Here is a 26,411-nt window from a genome sequence, read left to right as displayed (position 1 = left end):
CATAACGAATTGATTTTCTTGATTCCTCTACTTTTATTTATGGATTTGCAGGACATTTTTCAAGTATAGAGTTCGCGTTCATGATAACATCTACCAAACGTAAATCGCTTAGCATAGACAGTTTTATTTTAATATATTACATAGATTATATTGAATCACAATGATGAATGTAATTACATTTGGAATCGGCCGCGCGACTTTATTATGAGTGGATTTAGGTACATATTTCCAGAATTGTAACGTTACGTCTAATACAACCTTACACAATGGCTTATAGAAGACTCCTCGAAAGTACATCCATCGTGCTAATTACAATATAATACACCGTTTTTATCCTTCGCTCGTCGTTCACATTCTCGTTTACTCAAGATCAGCTTACGACGACACACGTTGCTGTTATCGAGTTATAAAACCCGCAACTATCGTAACTCGGTGAGGAGGAAAATATTGAGAACGAATCGATGACTGCCACATAATGGAAGCTTATCGCGTTGAAAATTGTGATAGCGTTGTCCTCCTCGTGCAACGAATGCGGTACACCCTGCAGTAGCCCAATTACTTGCGAATATACAATTATCAGTAAAGATCAGTCGTCTGAAAAATTACACGATTAAAGTTAACGTCTCCTTCAAACCTGCTCGACATTATTTATCTTGCCTGTTTCTCAACGTAAAGCGGATTGCAAAATGACACGTAGTGCTTTGAGAATAAAATCTATATTCTTTCCGTATCCGTAATAAAGTTAGACGTTAGAACTGTAAGTGACGTGAGAAACAAACTCGGATAAAAAATACTGAATTCCCGCGTAGCTGTTCAAGTACCCGTCGAATTAATTTAATTAATCTGTGCTTAAATCTGTTTCCTCTCTTTGGTCCGGCAATCTACTTGATTCATAAATTGAGAAAATCGTCGTCGGAGAACGAATGGGAGGATCCTGGGTCCAGTGGCGAGTTTTATCACGTAACGTTGATCTCCTCGTCCTCTTCGTTCTCCGTTTGCTCCTCGGGTCTTTGCGGACTCGTGAGCGGGCTTACGTCGCTCAGGTCCATTCTCGGCCGATCCCCGTCGGCGTCGCTTAGATCCGGATTGGGATTGTTCTTGTTCGGTAGCGTTTGCTCGCGCGAACCTCCGGTCGCCAGCAGCTCCCGTTCCTTGCTGTTCCGCCACTTCATACGTCGATTTTGAAACCAGATCTTTACCTGAAAATGTAAACTGTTAGAATATGGAAAAATAGACATCTAAATTGTTTAAAAGCATTTACCGTCCTATTTAATAATTTTTTTAAATCTAACGTAACGCGAATATTTTTTTTTTTTTAATTAAAATATGTCTAGCTAATTATCGAGTTACAACACTAAAATTTGCAAATTCCGTTATAATTAAAACGTACTACTGAATCCGATTTCTGTAAAGGAATTCAGTAGTAAGCGGTAGCAAGGCGCCAATGTGCGCGATCGAGAAAGACAGAAGCTGTTACTTTCTCGTATTAAGAAGCCACTGAGTTAGCCCAACGTCAGACGCATCCCCGAGCAGCCCTCGAAAGGGCCCTACAGGTCTCTCTCGCCCACCCTCGTTTCCCGGCCGCCCCATTAGCCGGTTTATCGCGCGTTCTACCTTGAGCGAATCGTTGACCTCGGCTTGCGCAGATTGATCTACCTAAACTCTCGAAATTTTCGTTCACCGCGATGGTGTGCACTTGACACCATCACGGACCCACCACCTTCGGGGGCTCGCTCGCACGAATACACTTCGCGCTGCCCCTGATTGATGCCGCGGGACGTGGATAATTCGCAGACGGTTTCACCGAAGGTCGGAAATGGTGCCCACTTCCGTTTAAAAGCTCCCCGTCGCTTCCGGGCGATTGCAAGTCCGCCTGCTTCACCTGCGTCTCTTCGAAGGCCTCCTCTTCTCCTTCGGAGGCGGAAATATCCGCGATCTATATCACTTGTCGTCGAACTTGCGGCCCGTTATCAACGTGGCATCGAATAATTACAACTTTTCTTTCATTTATTATTTAATCTACACAATCAATATCATACCTGCATTTAGAAATAAATTTTCGTACACCCTCTCCCCTTGTTCCTTATACAAGCCATCGGTGGCCGCAAGCTCGGTCTTTCACCGCGCATAATTCGATGCCGCCGGCGATTCCCGACGCTCGAAAATTAACTCCCCTTCTTTTTATTTTTTTTTTTTATCCTCCCCTCCCTCCCTCAACCCCCGAGAGTGTTTTACGCGTCGGCGAGCGACGAGCCGGGATGACGCGGATAAAATTTTCGACACTCTAGCAACGTATATCTTATTCGGCGCACGCAACAACGCATTCGGCCGGGCGCGGTGCGTGCGTTTGACACCGCTCGCCATCATTAATACCGAGGCCCTCGACCTAGAGAGATTGAAATTTAATGTAATTTATTATTTTTTAATATATCCCATGAAAACGTTTTACGCGGATATATTTTTGATGCGCGCAACACCCTCTCCCCCCCCCCTCCGGGCCCCCCTCGCCCGCGCCGCGGGCATCCCCCGGTCACTCGAGGGAGGCGAGGGCGGGCGTGTGCGTTTGACACCGGCGCGAGCTAAAGCGGGTTTTGACGCGTTAATGTGTTTTTCCGCTTTATAGCGAGATCGGCCGGGGATCGGTCCGCGCCGCATCGAGAGGAAGGAGTCACGGAGCGGGACCTGTTTACGCGGAAACGCCATTCAAAACGCGCGGACGGCCGCGATCATAATCGCGCCGTTAATCGCCGTGCTCTGTAATAAAGGTGGGCTTTCATTTTCCGCCGCTTAAAATAGCACGGTTTACCCGCGCGCCTGATTATCATTATTAATTAGGTATTTACGCGGCCGGCGCGCATCGCGGACGTCCAAGCGCGACGGATAGAGAGCTCCTAATAAAGAGTAATTATTTGTAATATCCGTAATAATCGGAACACTCGCGGCACAGCCGAGTGGAAGACACCGGATTAACGACGTGACGGGTGAAACATTACGTTGGAATCGCTATCAATTAAACTTTTTTTATTAACAGCGGCGGTTCCTTTCAGCCAGTTATTATTAGCAAAGACCTGCCAGTCGTAAATTAAAGATTACAGACCGAAAAAAAAAGAAAAAAAGAAAGAAAAAAAAGAAACACGTTCCATCGTATTAAAATGTTATTTATTGAAAGCACGATTCGTTATTAAATCGCTGGAGGAAAGTAAAAAAAATCAATTTTATAAAGTGCGGTTGTGAGAGACGTTTTTCAAGCATTTGTCTCGCGACAATAATTTTTTTTTTTTTTTTCCCTCCGCGAATTAAGATCGCAATGTTCACCACAGATCATTACGGCGGACCGCTCGTTAAGTGCCAAAACGCGTAATAAAATCATTAACGCGTGCGTGTCGGCGCCCGCGATATACGCGGTCCCGGCATCATTAGAGACCTCAACGCGACACTAATAATTCTATCAATTACATGATTCGTTTTATCGGTGTAACGCGCTGACTCGCCGCTCGCCCAATTGCGTGTCAATAATATTTGTAGCATTTATACCTAACGCTTGTAATATTGCAGAATACGCGTTTAACCAGAAGTCAATCACAGTTCACACGCACGTAGTGCCGAAATCAATTCATCGCGAATTACGGTGAATTTGATTGTAGTTGCTGATAGAAATCCGGCTGATAGAAATCTCCCCCCCGGATGAAATTTCATAACAAATATTAATTTTCAACCGGCGGCGAGAGATAAAGAAATCTTAACACAGAGCGTTACGATTGTAGAGTACGGGATATAAACAATTTATCCGCCACGCGGCACGTTGTTATTTCAATGTTGCAATTTTTAATCGAAATATCGTGATAATCCTCAAATTAAATTACCATTAAAAGATAAAATCCATGTAAATCAGAAATTCGAATTTAATATCTCCTCGGGTTTTTTTTTTTTTTCCCTTTTTTTCCCCTCCTTCTGTGTCTGAAATTTAATTTGCGAGAATTTTCAACCTCCGCAATCATAAATATTAATGATAAAATTATAACCAATTTAACACAAATCACGTTGGATTTGATAGTTGCTGACAGAAATTCAAGTACCGGTGAAATTTCGCAACAAATATTAACTGTCATATTAGCTGTCAATAAATAGATAGATCTCATTACAAATATTAATAGAAAAAAAAAAATAAAATAAAATAAAATAAAAAGAGTTACAGATTCATCATTTCGCGCAAGTGTACGATTCTACGCGGGTTACCTCTCGAGATCCTCGAATCATAAAAAATTTAATTCGACGTTTTACAAACCTGCCAAATTGTTAATAAAATATCAAACAATTTCCCTGCAATTCCACAAAGAAAAGATCGAGCGTCGAGCCTTCTCGGACATAGAACGGATCGGTGAGAGATGCACGGCGGGGGTGGGGCCTCTCTCTCGCGTTAAACAACCCCGTAGATAAATTAACAAACGGTGGCGCGGGTACAACGGGTAATTATGCGTCGAACCCCGGTGCGCGGAAGGGACTCCAAGAGGTGAGAAAGTTATATTCGCCGCGACGAATTAATTCACCTATACCTCGCCCTGCAAATTTTCATACGGCGGGATGTATGCGCTTGACACCATGTAGACCCTAACGATCTGACGCGCTAATACACTCTTTAGCTCTAGGGTGTTACCCACACGAGGGACCGTGAACCGTTTACTGGACCGTCCACCACCTCCAGAATCCGAGCTGTACGTGTACCATGAAGCTCGTGTGCGCTCGCCACGTTCGCACGGGCGAGGGAGGAGTTTTAGAATATTTAACTCCTTCCTGTCTAAAAGCGGTAATTAATGTATTTGCCGAATACCGCTTTGAAACCTCGCCTCGTTGCGCATTAAATTATCTTTAAGCGCACCTTGCAACGGGCGATGTATCGACAAAGGGAGCGCAGGATCGAGACGAGCGACGAGTGATACTAATTTTTTTTTTATCGGTCTGAAATATTATCTTGTTTCTGGCGACGGTGAGTGGCGCGACTTATTTTTGTGAACCGTGGAAAGATCAACGGCGCTTTAAATAAAATTGTCAAATTAATTCTTCTTCTTCGCGATGGGTGAAAAATTCTTTGGCGAGCTTTGGCATGAGGATCGCGAAAGTTATAATCGCATCACCACCCGCGGAGTGCCCGAATTCGACGGCGAGGGTTCGTCCGATGGGGTACTCGGATGCAAAATCGCCGCGGACGCGGATTTTCCCTGCCGTACTGCCGAGGGGAGGTGGGAGGCGAGCGGAATTAAGCACGCGGGGGATGAAATCGGACAGGACGACGGAATCGGTAAAACGGCGAGCAATTCAACTTCGCCGAAAAGCGCGGCAGCAGCGGCGTTCTCTCAGGACGAAGGTGCTTTGTTACTTTTGTTAGTTCCCGGCCTGCCTGCCGCTGACGGGACAATCAATCACCGCCGTCTCTCGGTAAACGCAAAACGAAAAGAAAGAGAGAGAAAGCGGGACGCGGGAAGGAAGGCGGGGGGGTTGAGGGCGCGAGAGAAGATCGGAAGTGAAGCCCCCGCGGTGTGCATGCGAGTTGCCAGTTTATGCCGCTCGTCTGGGGAACCCGAACGACGAAACTGGCGATTGAAGTGGCCCTCCTTCCCATTTCCCTCGCATTTATACCATTCGAAATGTCCGAGAGGACATAAAAATTAAAATGATAAATATAGACTTCGTTAAAAAAAAAAAAATGTTCTATTGCAGTGTCGCGTGAACCTTAAAAATAATTTTAATTGCGTTGATAGATATATCGAATAAAAATTAATATGTATCATGTTATGTAGCAGGAGAATTTTAAATAAAAAAATTTTTCTTCTTTACATCCTGCATTTTTTTTTCCCCCAAGCTCATCGACATACACCTGTTAAATTCATCTTATACGATTCTGAAAAGATCACCCCCGACCTCCCCCCCAACCTTCAACTCGAGTTTCAAGCACGCTTCCTCAGAAAATTCAGCTGCGAGCGAGCAGCGTGTCGATTTCAATATCTTCTCCGTCAGTTGAAAGAAGTGCAATATAGCTATAATTCGCAGCGAAACTTCGCCAATGAATATTCTTAAACCGTGCGTACAAAAGAAGCGAAAGGAGAAATGTAATAAATAGCAACAGATATAAATACGAATACATAATTAGTATGACATTCGATCTAAAAAATGCATTTGACAAAATGCAAAAAAAAAAGGAAAAAAAAAAATTACTTAAAGCTTCGCCCCGATTATCGGCAAATAAAATATCAAATACCACCCGATGTCGCGCGTCCGATTCAATTTCATTATCAAAATTCCGCTTCGCGGCTCTTAAGTTCGTATGGAAATTAAAAGAGAAGGTCGTTAAAACAGTAAGTAGATGGAACATTGATTATTCAACATCGTTAATTATATCCGCCAGGATAATACGAAAATTTTAATTGGCGTCAGATATTGAAAGATTGAATGACGCATTAAAGTGAATTGATCGTCCCCCGATTATCCCCTAAACTGCAGCCGATCGGTCCACCTCGGGATCGTTCAAATATCGCTATAGTCGCCGAGGATCGAGCATAACGGCGATATCCAAAAGGCGTTATATAGAGTGCGCGAGTGGGTAATCGTTAAACGATTGGCTGCGGCCTCTCTCTCTCGCTCTCTCTTCCTGTCTTTCACCCTTTCTCCATCTCTCCTGGAGGAACCCCGGGCTGGAAATCCTCCTCCGTTTAACTCCCTGCCCCATTCCTCGCACCCACGCGCCCGCCCTTACTTCCGCCTACCCTCGTGCACTCCCTCGTGCTACAACCCCGTCCCCTGAGTTCGTCCCAGCCCCCTACACCCTCCCTCCCCCCCCTGGCCGCTCTTTCAACTCAACCCCCTGTGCCATCCACGCTGTGCCTAGTGCGGTGGTGGCGCCATCTGGTGCAGTTTAATAAAAGACGATCGATTATGACGTCGGCCTCAGAACTACCCCTCAGCACACTCACTCTTGCCGGCTCCCTCCCTCCCCTTCCTCCTCCACCGCCACCCTTCGCCGGCGTGGCCACGAGTGCTCACCCCCTCAATCTCTTTCTCTCTCTCTTGTATTTTTCTTTCTCATTCACTCACTTACTCGCTCATGTACCTGACTCTCTCTTTAGGACTCCCTCTCGTCGATTCTATGTCCTGGAATAGCACAGAAACTGCAGAATAGAAAGAGAGAGGCCCGTGATGGTCCAGAACTTGTGGAGGAGGACTGCAGATTGTACGAAGGGAGCGCGCTGAAAGATTTTTTTCTTTGCGCGATCTTTATACGTACATAATGTAGCGAAGATAATCGTTTCTATGTCATTATTTTATTTTTATTTCCTTGAGAATTTAATTATTGATCTCTCGCGAGAAAAAAATCTCCATTAAAGAGTTTACAAATCAGGAACCGTCGTCGTATTTATCAATTTAATTCTCGCTCATTTGCCGATTGCTTTTCGAAGGAAATAGAGACCGCGGGGGAAAAAGAAAAAGGGGGAAAAAAAAAGATAAGAAAAAAAAAAAAACAAATCTGTCTATTATTTCTCTCCGCATTCGCGTTAACTCTCGGCGCGGAAAGGGCCGAGGTAAGAGAGGAACGAGAGGGGCGACCGGAAGGGTCGAGAGTGCGGAGTGAATCGGCGGGAGGGAAAGAAGGAGGCGAAAGGGACGATGGGGGGTCGAGCGAGGGCTGCCATCCGTACAGGGGGTACGCTGCGAGGTGAGGTCAGCCAGACCGGAGGAGGGAGTGGGCAACGGGGGTGGATCAAACGTAAAAAGTACGGCACAAAGCTGCCGGCGTGGCGCGATCCTGCGGGCGAAGGGCAGACGGCTGCCTGATGTATGGAAAGGAAGTCGCGCGATAATAGAGGGGAAAAAGGGCCTTTACGGATTTATCGGCGCCGCGCCGCACCGCCCCGGTGACGATTTAATCGATTGTTTTTCTCGGGAGCGGATAAAGGCGTAATTGCGAACACCGGCGGATCTCGTTTAATTCTTTGAAGCCCGATGATATGAAAAATCACCTATACCGCCGGGGTCTCTTTGCTCGCGGAGTCGGCCGGCCGCTCGATTGTTCGACTAGACTCCTAATACCGGGGTATTTAAGCTGCCTTATATATATCGCGGTCTTTCACGTCGATGAGGAGAATAAAACGTGTCCATTTGTATTATTTACGCGGCACAAGCGATGCGTAACGCTTGGTTATTAATTCTCGAGATAAATGCAAAATCCGCGATTCAAGGAGATAACCCGGCACGTCGGGGAAGATATCTCCGTCGCGAGTTTATAGGATTGAATTAAAGTTTTCAGATTAATGATTGCGAAAGTGGACTTGATTTGATTAAGATAATGAAGGAACACGAGAACAAGTGTCACTTAACAGTGAAATATCTTTCAATTTGGAAAATTATTTATTCCGGAGGTGATAAAGTTATCCGAAATCCTGATCGTAGGAGACGACACTTATCTCGTCGTCGAATAATGACATTTAAAAAAATTATAATTGACAAAATTAATTATTGCTAATAAAAAGAAACACTTGGGTGTTGGGCGGAAGAAGGAGCTTTCCGAACGTCTTTGTAAAAGAGTACGAATATCATTTAGGGTGGCGCGAGATCGTAAATGCAAAAAGAGCAGCGCAAGCTGCCGCGTCGCGATTCAGCCAGAAAGACAAGCTGGCAATTGCTGATGCGGAGTGAAAAAACGTCGCGTGTCCTCACGTCTGAGATATCGCGTGTAACAACATCGCTTTATATAAGACTTAATTCGAAATCAGCTAATTAAAAAAAAAAAAGCACAAGCTTAAATATATCGCTAGAAATAAAATTAGAATTCCCGATACGATTTTTTAACCGAATAAATATTAGCCTCCGGTTATCCGTTTTATTTTTCTTCTTCTTTTTTCGATTTAATTTTTGTACATTTTTTTACGGAATGTCCCCCCTTTTTTTTTTACAAGGCGCGCGATGTTAAGTCACGTTGCCGTTAATAAGAATTATTTTACTTAGAGGCACAGCGATGCGGGACAGACTTCCGTGGGTAAATAGGAAACAGGAGAATCCCATATTTATCGTTACACGCCCATCCGGTTTTATGAATACGGTCTCACGAGAGAGGCGAACACGTCCCGAAATCGACGTCAGCCTGCGATAAAAGGGAGGGAGGGAGGGTTTACAATCGGGATATACAATTCGCGAATTTACAATCCGTCTGCGTGCAGGTCGTATAACCGGGCTGCGAGTGTGGATATGATCCGGCACGACTCGGAAGTGATATTTCCGCGAGAAATGTTGCGAGAGCGACAGCGAGAGAGGAACTCATTGGGAACGATGTCGCGCAACTAGCGTATCCGGATTTCCCGCTGCGAAGCTATTTCTAAATCTCCAAAAAGCGAGCGCGTTAAAGTTCATTAAATCGATACCATTTAGATCTGAAAACATTTTCTTAAAAAATTTCTTCAGAACATTAAAAGCTGCAAAATTAGATTAGTTAAAGAAATTTTCTACTCGGGAAAGTGTTAAAATTTCGTCTAAGAAAGCTACATTTTTCTTTTTCAATTCCGAGATATTCTAATATTTCGAAGAGTTGATTTTTATTAGAGATATTTAAGAAACGCTAAACCGAACGCATTTGCGGGGTAGAAAAGGAAAGGGAATCGAGATGAGAAAGGATCGCCGCTGCCGTCGGAGTCCTCGATGCCGTTCGATCCCTCGGCTTTTGATTTTGCGCGCTCGCCGCGAGTGATTAAAGTTGATTCTCAAAGACGAGATCTATATGCATACCGCGGTATTGTATATTCATGGTTTCTTAGCTCCCGCGTCCGCCTCCGGGCGCGAGCGAGAGCGAGGGGTGGAAAAGGGCGGCGGGGCAGCGGCGCTCTCTCAAAGTAAAATCCATAATGCATGAAGGTCCACGGGCTAAGCCGAAGAGCTTAAAGCCGTAAGATATTGCGCGGCGTTATATTCATGTTATGCTCTGCGAGAGGCAGGCCTTTGTTTTTAATATCCGCGGCAGATTGTAGCCGGAGCGATTAGGGTAACGTCATAGCCGTCGTTTTCCGCTAGACTTTGATCCACCCGCGATGAAGACGAATGGGCTTCCGCCCAGACCGATACGCGAACGCGAACGACTCGAGGAACGGCTCAGAAAAAAAAAAAAAAAGAAAAAAATACTATAACGATAAGCCCTGATAACGAAATAAGAGAGACCGAGCTGTTATCACGAATTATAGAGAGACATCGATATAAGTAGCAGGATTATTCTTGCATTCAAAATCTCGCGACTTATATTTAACTCTAAATTAAATCCGCAGAAAAAGAATTAATTTTGTAAAATACGTGTATACTTAATTCGCGTAGAAAATAAAAAAAGAATTAATTTAATAAATCAGTGATTAGAATCAAACGGGACAGAGAAATTTCTTAATGCTCCGATACGTCTACGTTACATCTCCCTGCAAGAAGTTCTATCGCGGGACTTGAATAGCCAAGAGCGACGCTATGAAGACGGATCGTTGATCGGCGAGCTCGCGTTATTGCGTCGGCCAGCGTGTGTATCTTGTAAGTGGATACACGAAGAAACACAGGGATTCCTTGTGACGGGGGCATCAAACGTATCTCCCCGTATCGGGAGCTTCGACGTTTGTGCAAATAGAGCTCTCTCTTCTCGATAGTCGGGGAGGGGGAGGGGGTTTCTCCTGCCGACGGTGAGCCGCGACGGCGGCGGGTAGATCGCTCTCTCGTAAAAGCTCGCCAAAGGCAAACTCGAAATCAACGGCGAACCTAATGGCTACAAATTGATTTGACCGACGGAATCCGGGAAACTCGATACGCCGGCTCTTGAAACGCCAAACCTAATGGCCGATCTATCTAACGTGTCAACGTCAGTGCCGTGGGAAAGGGCGATCTGCGAGGACCAACCGTGGAAATTGAATTGAAGAGAGTGTTTACGTACCTCGCCATCCCCGTCGCGATAATAATTAAACGCCGCTGAAATTCATCGCGCTCGCAATTTCCCCGATACGTTTCACGGCTCGAGCTGACTTCGCCGTGAAAAAAAAAAAAGAAATCTGTCGTCGCGCTCGTTTTAATGTATTTCGCGTTCGTTTGGAAAACAAATTGATTATCCTCATCGCGCCAAATCGTTCGCGAGTCCTCCCCCGGCAGCTCTTTATTTTTACACCGCGAAAGAAAAGCATCTCGGCGTCATCGTCTCGCTCGCCGGGGTCCCTCGGTACTTTCTCTCGCGGGTATTAAATAGGCTGCCAGCGGCATGAGAGCGCAATCGTTTTTTCCCTCCTCCTCCCCCTATTCTTTAATGTAATTCGCGGATTCTGAGCGGGACGCTCGCCCTACGACAAGCCAGGATGAAGAAATGAAGAGATCGGATAAAGATCTCGGCGGGATTTAATTTAGTGCTCGAGAATATCTCGGCGCAAATCGCGCCGCATTGTGCATCCCCCGATCAGATAGGCGCGTCCGAAAGAGATTAAAAAAAAATTAAAATTAAAGTAAAAAATGTACAAAGCTTTATTCGCGAAGACCGCGACCTGGAATCGGACACAGAATCGTGTCGTACCCTTTTCTCAAAACTAGGACGTTGAGATACGCGCGGGACGAATTGATTCTAATTTTCGCGAGAGATGTTGCCCCGTCGGCTGGTACGAGCGGGGAGACGTAATACGACGTGGCAGCTTATACAACTCGGCAATTTTTGCTGTACGACGAATAACGAGACGTCCGATTCGGGCGACGTCGGGCAAGTTCCGTGAAATCGGTGCCGGGCGCAACTAGGATCCGTGCTTTTATATCGCGAATTAAGCTCGCGGCGTGATTCTGACAGCTCTGGCAACTTGTAAGAAGAAGGGAAACCGCCGTCCTCCTCCCCTACCCCTTCCCCCTTCCTCCCCCCGTGCCCGTCGGTTCTGATTATTAAAAAGATAACAAGCCCGGGGGGGCTCTCTTTAATTTTTCCGTCGTTTCCGTCGGTAGATCCGACACAACGGAGACGTCCCGGGCATAAAAGTGGCCGGCCTCCTCATAATTCCAGATAATTTAAGGTCGACGGCGTTGATGAGTTCTACCTACGGGCGACGCGAGAGCGATTCTGACAAGACGCTGCGCCGCTGTCTCAATATTCCCCGGGGCGGAAATGAAAAGCCGCGTCTCGTAATTTTCCGGTATCGCGTACGTTTCTTAATTTCCTTAAATTCAACCGCGGTCGAGCTTCCGCCGCGCCGTGAATATTTTCGTTATTCGTTATGAAATATCATAGACCCCTTTTACTTTATTCTCGCTCGCATTAAATGTTTAAAGAGGCAATCGTCGAGCTTTTAATTCTTTCCCGTAGATATCTTGGGAGGCGAAATGTATAACCGTATAAAAATACATAGAAATAAAATATGTGAAATAAAATATGTAAAAAATAAAATAAAATAAATTAAAATAAAAATTAAGAAATGCAGTGCGCAATATATTAATCTTCCATATACAAAACAAAGATGAGCCCTCGTGGTTTCTGAAAGCCAGACTCCCGTGATAAATCAACATCTTCATCTCGTTAAAGGCGCTGAGAGGGATAAGGGTGTAGGCATAGCCAAGAAAGGGGTCGGCTCTCGCTCACCATCACTAATTACTTTAGTTATCCCCCTTTAACCCTCAACGTTCCTCTTAAACCCACCCTCGTCATAAACTGTAGTGAAGCCTCGAACCTGTGTGAAACGGCACCTCGTCCTCTCTCATCCATCCCTCTCCTCCCCCTTTCGGCCTCCTCCTCTCCGCCTGCTGCACCCTACCGCCCTTCAAAGTACCAGATTACCCTCGGAAAAGCTTTATTATTATCATCCACCCGTGGCACCGCAAGTCCTTAATTAAATTCAAAAAAAGATTCATAGATCCGGCGGCGAGTCCGAGATGTTCCCGGTCCAAGTATGTTTTTTTTTACTTTTTTTTTTCTTTTTCGAAAAGTAACTTTGTGCGCGTCTTTAAAATTTACAAGGATTTAAGAATACTTCGATCAAAACCCGATCGTCGAAGAGCGAATAAGAATTTTGTCAGAGCTGGGAGTTGGAAATTGTGAACGTTAGAGCTTGCGGAAAAATTAAAATTAATTCCGACGAAGACATTCTTCCACGGCAGCTTCTTCCGCCGCAGAGCTTCGGCAGCTTTATAAATAACCCGAGGGTGTTGCAGAGACGCGGCTACACGTAACGACGAGGTAATGGGCAAACGGTGACGATAACAATGCCACTTCGACACGCATCCGACACGTCGATAGCTCGATAACTTAGATTGCAATACCGAGACGGAAGTTCCGATAACGGTATTATCGCTCTCGCGCTCTCGGTACATTAAGGGAGACGTGAAATTCGGCATCTGCTACCAACACTTGGCCGCTATTAAGAGACATCGAGGAGGTGAAGAGAGAAAGAGTGAGAGGCAAAGCGGAGGTAGAGCGAAGGGCAGAGAGAAAGAACCATCATTGGACAATAATCGCTTTTATGGGTGTTCGTGTGGCGAACCGTGATATTAGATAGCCGGCCAACGAGTGCGCAGAATCGCAGTTCTCAAATCGCAGGAACTCTCTCGGGCCCGGAAACACCCTCTAATAAAGTTGGGAAAAGTTTCCCCCTCGCTCGCCTCTTTCCCCCCGCCCCGCGCTCGCGCTCGCGATAAAAAGTAATGTTAGAGATATTGCGGGTGCGTTCAGTCGGAGTTCAATTGCTTTTAACGACGGGATCACGTTCGATATGTACTTACCGAAGCAGGGTCGCGTCGCGGCGCCGAAGTATCATTTCATTGGAATCGGGTAATCGGAATTGCCGCTCGGTACACTTTCGACGAGATTATTTGTTCCGCAATCGGAACACTGTAATCCCAGTTTACGATGTTTCGCGCTTAATACGAGAAATAAATCACATCGAATTTGTCAGTTTACACGAAGGGAGAAAAAAATGCTACCGATAAATACATGTGTGCCGAAACTAATACATCATTTGCTAGAAAAAAAAAGATAAAAAAAATCTTTGAGAATATTCCCCATTATCTATTAGCGCGCCCTAAAATTATTCCATGTCCAGATTCGAAAGTGTTAAACCATAAATTAAAAAAATTTGGCGCGGTGGGCGGCGCGAGGCGCTCAAGGTTTTCACTCGGCGAGTTTATTCCCCGCGAATACCCGCTGGATTCTTATCACGTTGTTCGCGATCGCTCGACGACGACGGAGGGAGAAGAAGGGCACAAAATCAGCTTTTGTATGCGGATTGCGGAACCGCAAGAAACGTCAATTCACTCTCTTCTTGGCACCCCCGCCCCCTCCCCCGTGTACACGCTCAGTCTCCATGTGTATGTATGCGCGCTTGATCCTTAGATTTTCTCGTAAAACCAGCGACAGAGTGAGCCTCGACCAATGGCGGTGGAGGCATGGCGCTCGAGGTGTGAATTATACATGAGGATATATCCCTACACAGTTCTCTCCGCCGTGTATCCCTTCCTCGTGCACCGCGCCCCGTTGTCTTTCTTGCTCTCGTATATATTCACCGCGACCACCATTCATCCGACCAAAAGCCGCTTTTTGTTTGCGCGATCTTCTCACGTCCGCCAATAACATCTCGATCTCGAAGCGGCAATTACATTTAGAATTGTAGAAAAAAAAAAAAAGAGGCAAACGAGAAGGATTTTAATTTGCGCGATAAATTAGTTTGCAAAATTGTGGTCTCGAGTTGGTTCTTTTTTTTTTTTTTAATTTATCGTAAATAACTTTTAATTGTGATAGATTTATAATCTACAATTTTTGTTTCCGGTATCCAAAATAGAATTTCATTTAATTTTATGTGCTGTATAATCAAAGAAAAATATTTGAAAATCACAATGGAGCAGGCGGCCGTACATAAAATACACATTAAAATAAAAACATACGTAGCAAACCAACGCGATATGAAATTATAAATGAAATCTAGTCTATCTCGAAATCTGACGCGAATTATACTATAACATATAAAAAGAGATTTACAAAGCAAGTATTTTTTTATTCGTTAAATCTCGGATAATATTTATAATATCCTGTTTTTTTTTTTTATATTATAATAACGTTTCCTCACTTTCCTCGACTTTCCTCCACGTGTCGTTATTCATTCAACTAAGTTTCTATTTATTTAATCCTCCCGTTGTCTTTTCTTTCTCGTCGATTAACAAGGACTCTAATAATTATTCTCGGGTGCGGTATAACGATTTTGCTTTTACCTGATACGGAGCAATTTTAATTATCTCGAACGGAGCACCTTCATCAAATATCGACTTGCTGCGCGTTTTGCACATGTCCATCGCGAGCGGATCACGAGCGGTGTCGAGGTATCTAGTTCACGTACGTGAAGAAAGAGCGAGAAATCGCTGCGTGCAACAGAGGAAGGGAGCCAGGCGCATAATATCCCCCACGGTACGGGGTTAATCGGGCGATGCCAGTTCATTAGTCGCGCACGTAGAAGTATGCAACGTACAGCGCGCCGCTGCTACATGTGAGACCGCTCGGCGTGACGCTAATGGAACTAAACGATATCCGGGAATGGCGCGCCGTGAGTTAGTTTCATTCGATTTCATGAGCGCCGGGGGAACCCGCTCGTTTTCAACGAGACCGCGCGAGAACCGTCCGCGATGCTGACGGCAGCCAAACGCGGCCATCGAGGTTTTTATTCCGATTCCGCGCGTCGCCCAAATCGTCCGTATTTAAATAAACGTACGAGCGAGTAAAGCGTTTATTGACGCGCCGAGGCAGGCCGGCGAAAAATAATATCCCGGTCCGGCGGTAACAGTCTTCCGTGAAACTTACATGGAATTAAATAGCGAATTTTAACGTGGAATAAAACGTGAAAAAAGAAAAAAAAAAATTAATTAATTAATTAATTAAATAATTAATTAAATGTCACGGAAAATTTTATTTTCTATCCGACGCTATCTGAAATTTTCTAGTAGTTAATGAATAACGTAATGCTACGGTCAAGAATTTGTTTCATCACGCTCGCCTCCGCCAGCGGCTCGCACGCGATTAAGATAATCTACCGCGAGGCTAATCACGCGGAGTTAATTACGCGAGGCATATTAATATTATTATTATACCAAGGACCTTAATGAATTACGACTGCCCGATCATTCTTGAAATCGGTGTACTCGGTCGCGCAATTAGGGCGAGCCTCGTACACGTGGTCTCGCTCGCGAGGTAGGCGATTTTGCACGCGACAAAACCGAGCATTAGTCTCTATCAAGCTCTCCGGTGCCGAATGAGACCACGAGGTGGAAAGAGAGACTCGAGGACGGGCGCCTCCGCGGGACTGAATTCACTCGAAGGACTCGTACTTCGTTAGAGCGACAATTAGTGCCCTAATAACGTCATTAAGCACAATATATATACTATACTATATATATTCGCCGTGTACCACCTTGCCGAATCTTGCACGCGCCTAACTGCCCGATTATGCCGGCCCGTTATCGGGAGCCCGGTGTGATTATCTCGAACTGGAAATAATCTCGAGAATTACCACTCCTACCCAGGAGACTCTTTCTCACCGACCTAATTATCTGGAAGTCCCGCGAAATCTATATAATCAGATAACATAAAACTCGAGTCGCGGAGGGATCGTTGAAAACGATGGGATCGCGTTCGCAAGCGATCGCGAAGATTCAACGGGCGCGAGATGACGAAACGTGAGAGGCAGATTAACGATTAATAAAGCCGCGCGGCTATTTTATTGACCGGTGATAATTAAAATCGCTTTCTTTCTCGGTAAGAGTTTCAACATCGTTGTATTTTCCGGTTTAATTGCGATTCGGATTAGCACGTTTGCGCGGATTAGCTTTAACTACTATTGCACGCCGAGAAGATCATTAAGCGCGGGATTAAACACCGTGTGCCGTCTCTAATGCTCACGGCGCAGCCTCTCGATTGTAATACAACGCGAGCACATCCGCCTATCATCGCGTATGCAAATCTGCCTGCATATGACATGCCTGATGCGATTATCGAAAGCGAGGATTCTGGATCACAAGGAATCGAATTACGCGCTTCGATACGCGCTATAATTGATATGCAATTGATTTGCGCGCATGGAGAACCGACGTCGGCGCGAAAAAAAAAAGAATTAAGATTAAATAATTGCACTCGTTGCAATCGTTAATTCGTTGAGATTGCGGACGCGGAAATAAAATCTGCGCGGGTACAAGTCGACGTGGACGATTGAATCATCGCATAGCGGAATAGCAAAAATACAGGGACGACGGAAATAAGTTGCGCAACAGCGTGATACATTCCAATAATTATTCTCGAGTACTTGAGCGTCTAAATTATACTCGACGAATATTGAAAATATTTCGCCTGCCGCGAGAATTCGGAAAGCTCCCTTAAGTTACGACTTGTGCATAGGCTTACCTGCGAATCCTTGAGACCCAGCTTCTCAGCGAGCTTCTTGCGATCCGGCTTGCTGATGTACTTCTGTATCTGGAACCTCTTTTCAAGCCCGCGCCGCTGGAGATCCGAGAAAACGGCTCTCCTCATCATTCCCCGACGCGGCTTCCCGCGCGCGTTCGTCGCCCATGGGAAGACCAGCCCGGTCCCGGAAAAATCGCCGATGCTACCCTGGATGGCACCCGGAAACACGGCGCCTCCGCCTGGCGTGCCGGGGTGATGAGTTCCGGTCCCGGAGCCAGCAACTGCCGACAGAGAAGAAAGAAAAAAAAAAAAACGCATTGCTATAAAATTTGTTACACTTCGATGGTACTTGTAATTAAATTTGCTGGAGAAAAAAATAATGACTGCACGAGTACGTACATATATCGATAAAGTTCTTCGAAACGGAGATCGAATTTTTCTCTTTCCCCGGCTTATCGAAAATTTTCAACATTTATTTTATGACAGGGTGTAAAGAATATCGAGTGAGAAAATGCGCGGGGGAGGAAAGGGGGGAAAAAAAAGTCGCTCGGGCCATCGCGTCGGGGGTAGCGGGGGCGGCCGATTCGCTCGATAGCGATTGTATCAAAGTCATCTAATAACAGATCGGGCAATTGAATCTCCAGATCGTGTCTGCGCGATATTGCCAAACTGAGCATGATGGTATTATCTGCACCGATGATATTTGCACGCACTTGTTGCATGCGTGCATTTTGCCTTGTGGCGGAGCATGTACATAATATGGTAGTGCTTTCACTGCACTTCATATGCACTCCATGTCCCATACGAGCCTACCTATAACAAGATATTCGATAAACCCGACGTGTGTGCGCGGCCCCCGCGCACGTGGCCGCGCGCGCGTTTGTTGCCTGGCGCCATATGCGGAAGTTTCGGTTTTAAACCCTCGCCGGGCCCGTGTTTTCGCGTCTCCCGTCCGTCCGCGCGCTTGTTTATTAACTGCACGTGGAGTATCGCGACTGCAAAATAATGAATACGCGACACTTGCGCGGGTATCGATATACGCGAGATTTTATTGCGCACTGAGCGATTCCAAAGTACCTCGCGGAGATATTAAATACGGACCGAAGACGAAGACGGGGGCGGTTCTAATAGCAAATAAATTCCGCGTAAATTCACGTTGGTCTCTCACCTGTCAAATACGGACCCCTGTAGAACAGTTGCTGCAGCGTGTGATGAGCGTTCGGCGGTAAATGCCGCTGGGGCGGCTGGTGGCTCGGCCTGTGATAAGGGTGATAAGCCGCCGGCCTCGCAATCGGTTTGGCGATGTTGTAGCTCGCCGAGTTCTGCAGATTTTGCAAAAAGGCTGGTATCGCTTCCGGCGGCAGCCCTTGAAAATTATCTGCAAAAAAAGAAAAAAAAAGAGTTTCATGGTTAGAATAAAAAATCAAAAGGCTACTTTAAGTTAATTAATTTAATAACGTCGTAGTTTTAATTTCTTTTTCTTTTTTTAATTAGTTTTAATCGTCAGGAAAGGTATATCAAGGACGTGTGCAATTAACATCGCGTCACCGATTACTAAAGTGATCCAATAAATTATGTAAACTGCGGCTTCGTTGATAATACCCCGAGTAAAAATATTCGCATTAACCGGCGCCGGAATCGGGTGACGTTTTTTTCCCTCGGGGGAAAGTTTCAATGCTCTTTGGATGTGGAGACGTAAACCGCCGCGCGATTAAATATGGAACGCGCCCCGGCTGTGTTTCACGGTAAAATGTGCCCGGGGTGGCGGATTTACGTGCGAGCGAATACCTAAGTCGCCGTATTCCTTCGTGTTGCATAATTCGGGCCGACACCCCCGAGACTAAAACCCTCCTTAACTGCTCCAGGCAGAGCCCGATCTCCTTGTTGGCGCACGCTTCAACACCTCCGGTCGGGGTAAATAGCCAGACATTCGTGCGACTGCCTTGGCTATATCTCTCTTAGGCGTAAAATACCATGCGATAGTACGCGGATCGTTCGCGCGTTACATTTCTTCGCGCGGAATTTTAACGAAACTTCGCTCCCGATAAAACTTCGTTCTCTATTCTAGGGCGAATTCGTCCACCTATCCTCACATTAATAAAGCGCCTGAAGAGGGCCAGTCGTCTCAACTGCGATTTCGAACATGTTTTTTTGCAATGTCGCCTCGCCACGCCCAGGAAAGGGAAAAGGTGAAAGAGAGAGAGAACAGTCTCGTTAAAAAAGTGACGTGTTTGAAAATAATAAAATAATGGAGGCTCTGGGCCAAAGTGGAAGGAAAGAGAGAGGATGAAAAAAAGGGAGAAAGAGAGACAGAGAGAAAGAGAGAAAATGACAGAGAGAGAGAAAGGGAGAAAATGAGAGAAAAGGAACGCCAATGAGAAGGAAAGAGAGCTCGCCTTGCGCTCGCAGCCAGACAATGCCCTGACAATGGCCCATACACGGCGTCCCATTGTGCCGCCGCGCTGTACCCCATAAAATACTCATCGCCTTTTATCGTTGTTTTCGTAGCCGGCCAATGAGAGAAGCGCGCTGCTTAGCCGCGACGGTCTAATAACCGGGCTTAGCCTCCAACGGAAACACTGAATGGGAATAGTTTTTTAAGCCGCCCCACCTACCCGGCAGTCAGTCCCTTCGAGGTGCCCCTTTTCCCGCCCGCCACCCTTACGCCGGCTATCGCTCTTTCTCTCTCGCGTCACGTAAGATTAAACCTCCCGATCTGCAGTCTCGAGAAACTCCGGGACGGCCCTCGTGTGTTGTTACAGTTGTGGGCCCCCCTCTCGCCCTTGTCCCTTTTTTCTTTCTTTTTTTTTTTTTTTTTTTTTTGTTGTACGCTAAGCTTAAGCAGCCCCCTCGCGAGCCCCAGGTTACGAGGTTACAACATATATCGCTGGTTATTCTTTCGGATTACGGTCAGGGATGCATTATTAACTAGATACCGCGTTGCAGGTCTCCGCCTCGCAAACAGGGGTGAGACTGCTCGTTTACGGTGCGGCACACACGACGGACTGCGCCCGTTTCTCCGCGGAACGGCATGTTTGTCTTAGAACAGCATTGGCGAACCAATTTTTCACCGAGATCGAAAATGTTTCCAGATCCCGAGCGGCTGATCGACCGCGAAAAGAGAACAACGTCGAATCTGACGTGAATGCGCTACTCGATAATAGAAAAAACATTTGCTTCCCCGGGTTTAATTTCGACGAGTCTCCGGCGTCTAACGCGCCCTCGGATTAATTCCCACGTTTTACGATGACGTTTATAACGTCGACCGGGCGCTTGAAAATTCCTGCGTCTCCGCGTTAAACAGCTGCATTATTTCAATTCATTACACGTCATTTCTCAATCTCGCTTCGCGATGCAACGCGACGGCGCGAATAACGTGAAACGGAAAGAAGAAGTCTTTTTCTCCTGCCAATACAAATGTTATTTAAGCGTTTATGTTTAATAAAAATTGACAATGCCGACGTCAACGATTTCGCGCCAACGCTTGGCTAAATGTAATTCAATAAAACATTCAGCACACCTGACTTTTAGTATTCCGAATTGGAACCGTCTACAGTTGATTTTTCCTCCTTCGAGCTTCCTCCCGTTCCTTTTTCAGCTCTCCTATTTAACCGACGAATAAAATGTGACGTTTTTCCACGAGAGATATGCGTATTAAAACCAGGTCCGTCGTGCTCGACACACAGTCGATATCGAAAAATATCAATAATCGTTGCAATACGCAACAAAAAACATGGGCCGCGAGTGGCGGCTCGCCTGGAAACGAGGGGGAGGGGGGAGGAGGAAAAGGGGGACCCCGAAGGGGTGGGCGCGAGATGAGGGGGTGGAAAGGGAGAACGGTAAATCGCGGGACGATTGGTGAAAATGCTATTCGAAATTCAACGTCGCTCGCCCGTCAGACACCGTACTTCCCCGCGCCGCCCCCGCGCTGGATCATCCGTCGCAGTTTCAACCGCCCTACTACCTCGCGGCCCCCTCACCCAAATTCCCGTCCCGCCGCGAGCGGCCCTCGCGTCTCTCGTCGATGAATTTCGAGTTTGTTGCCAATCACTTTTTCGCGCAATTATTTCACAACATTTCGACATGACGTACAAGCCCGCGGGGGAGAAGGGGAGGGAAGCCTGGCTACCACCGGGGGTACGGTGGGGGGAGTAGAAGCCGAGGCGAGGATGTATAGATGGCGGAGGAGACGGGGGCAAACGGGAGGACACTGGGGGGTGAGCGGCGGTACCGCGCTACCCGGTGGATGCTGGAGGGTTTATTCGCGGTGAGAGGTCGGCAAGGGGGAGGGAGGGCGGGCGGGAGAAAGAGGGGTGCGGTCTCGGTCGAGGGGCGCGCGGGGGTTGCAGGGGGATGTAACACATGCACGTGGCACGGTCAATGCATCCGCTATCCGACAAACGCACGAAACTCTCTCTCTCTCTCTTTCTCTCTCCCTCCCTCCCCCCTCGCGGCGTATCTCGAACGCACCGAATTTTCCCATTGCCACCCCCGTTTGGGCTTCCTCTCTCTCTCCTTTTCCCTGTCCGCGCGATGTCCCCTTTACCACCCCCGCGTATCCTTCTGCCGGCAGATGCGTGCAATTCGCCCGATGTTAAATGCAACATTCGACTCTCTCCACCTTCGTGGAACCCCACGCGCGATCTCTTCCCTCCTCTTCCGCTCGGCTCTACGTTTTCCTCGCGTGATCTCTCGCTCTCCTCTTGCGTACAGTTTATGCATCTAATACGTCTACGCGCGCTGATCGCGCGCGCGCACGGTCTTTATCGACTCGTGTCAATCATGAAACGCGGGAGAGACGGGGGTGGAAGAGGGTGTTCAGAGGAAAGAGTGACAATGAGGACGCACTGACCAAAGACTGGCCGTGCACGCGTATGCGAGGGTCCGCCGGACCCTCGCAAACGCTTGGGGGTGTCCTGCGAGTGACGGGACGGCATTGTAACCTTAGCGCGAAAACGACCTGTAATCTGTAACAGTTTTTCTCGTAATAACATGCGGGAGAAAATCGACGCTTTCAGCCAAAAGAAATCGGCTGTAAACCCATCGACTCGTAAATTATAGAAAACGACGTAATAAATACTAAAATTTAAGAGAATAAAATAACAAAAAAATATAATGCAGATTTGAAAATCGCAGCAAAAATTATTTCGCGGTATTACAATTAATTACCATAATAATTACTTTGATTAGAGTTATAAAATTAATATGCTTTTTAATACGCGGCATAGCGCGGCATGAAACACTTGACTTTAACGCCGTCTCCCGCGGTAATTTGCAGCGACAAATATTCGGGATAAATCGCGGGCCGGGCAGAGGAAAGGCACGACAAGCGGCGCGGCAATACATCATTGAATCCCGCCGCTTGTCTAATATTATAGGCACCAATCGTAAGGGCTTAATATTAGGGTGAAGGTAAGTGGCGGGCCAGCTGACGCCCTGTGCGCTTCACCCCGCACGCACGCTGCGCGACTCGTCTTGAGGGTGTGCGGATGAGATTTAGGGACCGGCGACAGAAGTCTGCTTGCGACACTGATTTGTGGTGAGCTTTGTTTCAACACTCACCGATCGCCGCGTGAAACTCTTCCCGACCGATGTCTCTGCGACGACAAGCGCGAGTCCGCGGCTGCAATCGACGACTGTTGACCTTACATACGCTACTAGTGGACACATTTTATGTAACTCCTCGCATTATTGTATTTCTTGCACGGTAAATGGTAAAAGAAAATACATTTAGCTTCCCCTCAAGTTATTCCTCGGGCATGTTAAATATTTATTCTTCTGTTATTCGTAATAGCAACGATATATCTCTAGAAATCGAGAGCAAGCGTATTAAAATTCGCGTTGAATAAAAAATTCGACCGCGTGAAATAATATCGGGAACGACTGTCGGTACTTATTAATAAACGCAAAGAATTTTTCCGCGGCGATTAATTTTCCTCTTAAAGTTATCTGCTGTCTTAATTTTTTTTTTTTTCTTTTTCCTATCTTCGTAAAACATAGTAACTTTTAATTATTTCGCGACAACGGTGCGGCAACTTATACCATTTAATTAACGCATCGGTCAGTACCGTAATTATCGTTTGCTCAATCGTTCCTTAATCCTTTCCCTGCCGATTGTTCCTCGGCAATTAGTGCCAGGACGATTATCGAGTATGTCAGGTAAATGTTTTGTCAATGAATTACCGGGATGCGGCCTCCTGTCATGATTACCACCGAGTATGGCGCTAACGCTGAACTTGAGCTGCGGCTTCTCCTTCTCCTGGATGGTCCTGCATGCCGGCCCGGAGCATTGCTCGTCGCCGCAGGAACAGGCGGTGGTCCTCTCGCCTATTCTGTCGACGGCACGCTCGACCGCCGTCGCCGCCGACGTCACCGCCACCTCCCTCTCCCCCGACACCATCGTCATCTCGTCGGACGTGTGCATGACGTTTCTGCATCCAAGGTCGTACCGTCTGTCTATCTCGATCGCGGAGACGCGCTCGCCCAGCATCATCTCGTCCCTGTCGACCGGCTGAAGACCGCCGTCCAGCTCCGCGCCCGCGATCGGGTCCTCGTCCACGTTCGAGTTGCACGACTCAACGCCGGAGTTCGATCGATTGTCGATCCTCTCGTTGCAGAGTCTCTCCATCGCGCACAACCGGTCCACTATCACCGGCCCGTCCATCCTCTCGTTCTCCATGTCGTACACGCCCTGGTTCCGCTCGAGGATCTCCTTCTCACGTTGAAGAAACTGCATCCGGTCGTGCTGCCGCTCGGCGGATCTGCCGCCCGATCTCTGCTGATCTCTGCCGCCGCAGTCGATCATTATGCGATCGCGCCCGCCGATCGTGCCGGACCGTTGGTCCAGATGATCCTGAACCATGTCGCTCGGGGATGATCGGTCCCGCGCGAGTCGCAAATTCGCCTCGCATTCTCTCTCGCGTTGCCGCGCTACCAGGCTCGCCGCCCAGTTCAAGGTCAGACTGGTCAGGTCGGTCCCCGGCGATGCCTTGCTCTGGAGCAGGTTCTCCATCAGGAAGGGCGAGGTCATGGCACTCTGTTGCAGATTCTTCAGCATCGCCGCTGACGAGGGGAACATATCACGGCTGCTTGGCTCGCTGATTGTTATAATTGTCGCCTTGGAATCTTACTTAAAAAAAATTCGAAGAATTCTTTTTTTATTTTTTTATTCTCTTTTTTTTTTGCGTTAGGATTAACCGATCTTTTCTTCGCGAGTCGCGTGCGACATTGAGTTTGTCACTGTTCCGAGGATCATCGCGCTGCCTCTAATTGTTTCGCTTGTCTTCACAAATTACTTCGGATCACTGATCACACTTTAGTATATTTTCCTCGGGCTCAACGTTCGGGGGACGACTGGTGGCAGAGTTTCAACACGTGGAACGATCGCTGCGATTATTTAACCGACACCGCCGATCGCCGGCGTAGACGTCGCGCGATGCACATCGAGATTCGAATGTCCGCACAGCTGGAGTACTCGGGGAATTTTTTTGCAATTTTCAACAACGTGCGGATACGGCTCGAGGAAAAAAAACGTAGGTCCCCCCCCTTTTTTTAATCCCCCGCGAGATCTTCGTCGCGGAAGATCTCACCGTGCGGAATCACGTCACATGATCGCGCACCGCAAGCTTCACTTTACGTCCGACGATGTGGACGTGCGATTTCGGCAGCGGGACGTCAACTGGCGTGCCTTCGTGCGTGCCTTCCGAACACACGGAAGGGGGGCTAGTGGTGGCGGCGGCAACGTGAGAGCATGCAACCCTCGAATGAAGGTCCACAAAGGCATATAGGTAGCTGACTCGTTTCCCCCGTTCCCCGCTCCTCCTCCCCCGATCCCCCTCCTATTCGACCGACGTCGCCGGCGTTCTCGAAACGCCACCCCGTACGTACGTGCAGGCAGTGGCCTTACACCAAGAAGGATACGCGCCGAGGGGTGGGTGCACCGTGCACCCCCTGCTCCCTCCGGCTTCTCCACCATCCCTTCTTTCCCTCTTAGGTGAGATAATACGGACTATAAGCCGAGCAATTCGGGGTTTGGCTCGCTCGGTAATGCCGTAATAAAATCATACTCCCATCAAACGGCGCTGCGCGCACCCCCTTGAGAAGCAAAGGAAAAGAGAAAGGTGGGAAGGAAACGGCAGGGGACGGATGAAAGGCGCGCTACCTTCGCGAGGAATCGCAAGGGTGAGAGGGTAAGCGAGGAAGAGGAAGCGACAGAAAGAGGAGGGTAAGCGGCCCGCCGCCTCGTAGTGCCAAGGGTAGGAAAAAAGCCTGGAGATTCGCATTCCTTTGGTCTCAACGATTGGATTTTATTTGACGAAGCCGCCCCGTGGACCGTCCAATCCTCTGCCTCGCCGGCGAATGCCGGCCACGCCCATTCACCCCTCAGCACCCTCGACGGCGCTGCTAGCCGCTCTCTCGCTCGCACCCTGTTTCTCGCGTTCGCCCATCGCTCGCCTTCACCCACCCCTTCCTCCGACGTTACCCCGTTTGCTCTCTTTCGGCGGGGGATTGCGGAGCCGACCCTCCACGCTCTTATCAACTTTATTATCTCGCACTACTACCGGCAAGCGCGCGCGGGCGTGTTGCATAGACCTGCGGGGCAGCAAGAGGGTACGATGTAATTTTCTTGTCGGTGTAGGTAATTATATTATCGCCGACGAGAGAAGCCTCGCAGCTCCCCTCCGAGCCCGCAGGTATAACAATAATGATAACAATAATGATGATAATAATAATAACCGGTGGCGGAAACGGGAAAGGCTTGGCGATCGTCCACGATTTCTCCGGATTGCGTAATAATCGCGCGATAATGACAATATCGATATCGCGAAGGCCCCGGGGTTTATTATCGCTATCAGTATGCAGCAGAAAATGAGAATGATAATCGCAGTTTTTACGACTCCGACGAAGAGCCTCTCAAATACTTGGATTTACTGAAATCGCAGTTCCTTTTAATACCTCATGGTAAATAATACGTTATATTATCGAAAGAAAAATTACGGGAGGAAAAGTC

General features: G+C 47.4%; 1 protein-coding gene across 1 annotated transcript; it reads right to left on the bottom strand.

Annotated features, from left to right (window-relative positions):
- Window positions 1–66: 66 nt before the first annotated feature.
- On the bottom strand, window positions 67–25,187 carry Dbx (homeobox protein Dbx). The gene is made up of 4 exons (XM_070669718.1): window positions 23,585–25,187; window positions 18,570–18,779; window positions 17,402–17,682; window positions 67–1,199 (listed from the first exon to the last, which is right to left on the bottom strand). Exons 1-4 carry the CDS (start codon window positions 24,477–24,479, stop codon window positions 957–959), a joined length of 1,629 nt encoding a protein of 542 aa, XP_070525819.1. The 5' UTR covers window positions 24,480–25,187; the 3' UTR covers window positions 67–956.
- Between the last annotated feature and the right edge of the window lie 1,224 nt (window positions 25,188–26,411).

This window comes from Cardiocondyla obscurior, linkage group LG19 (assembly GCF_019399895.1).
Source record: "Cardiocondyla obscurior isolate alpha-2009 linkage group LG19, Cobs3.1, whole genome shotgun sequence".
In the NCBI taxonomy this organism is placed as follows: domain Eukaryota; kingdom Metazoa; phylum Arthropoda; class Insecta; order Hymenoptera; family Formicidae; genus Cardiocondyla; species Cardiocondyla obscurior.
This window is presented reverse-complemented; position numbering and strand designations above follow the sequence as displayed.

Excerpts from the sequence above, each read along its gene's own strand:
- Dbx (XM_070669718.1), bottom strand. The coding sequence starts at position 24,479 with ATGTTCCCCTCGTCAGCGGCGATGCTGAAGAATCTGCAACAGAGTGCC. Across the intron at positions 17,683-18,569 it reads CAGGGGTCCGTATTTGACAG|TTGCTGGCTCCGGGACCGGA; the intron begins GTGAGAGACCAA and ends CTCTGTCGGCAG. Across the intron at positions 1,200-17,401 it reads TGGGTCTCAAGGATTCGCAG|GTAAAGATCTGGTTTCAAAA; the intron begins GTAAGCCTATGC and ends TTACATTTTCAG.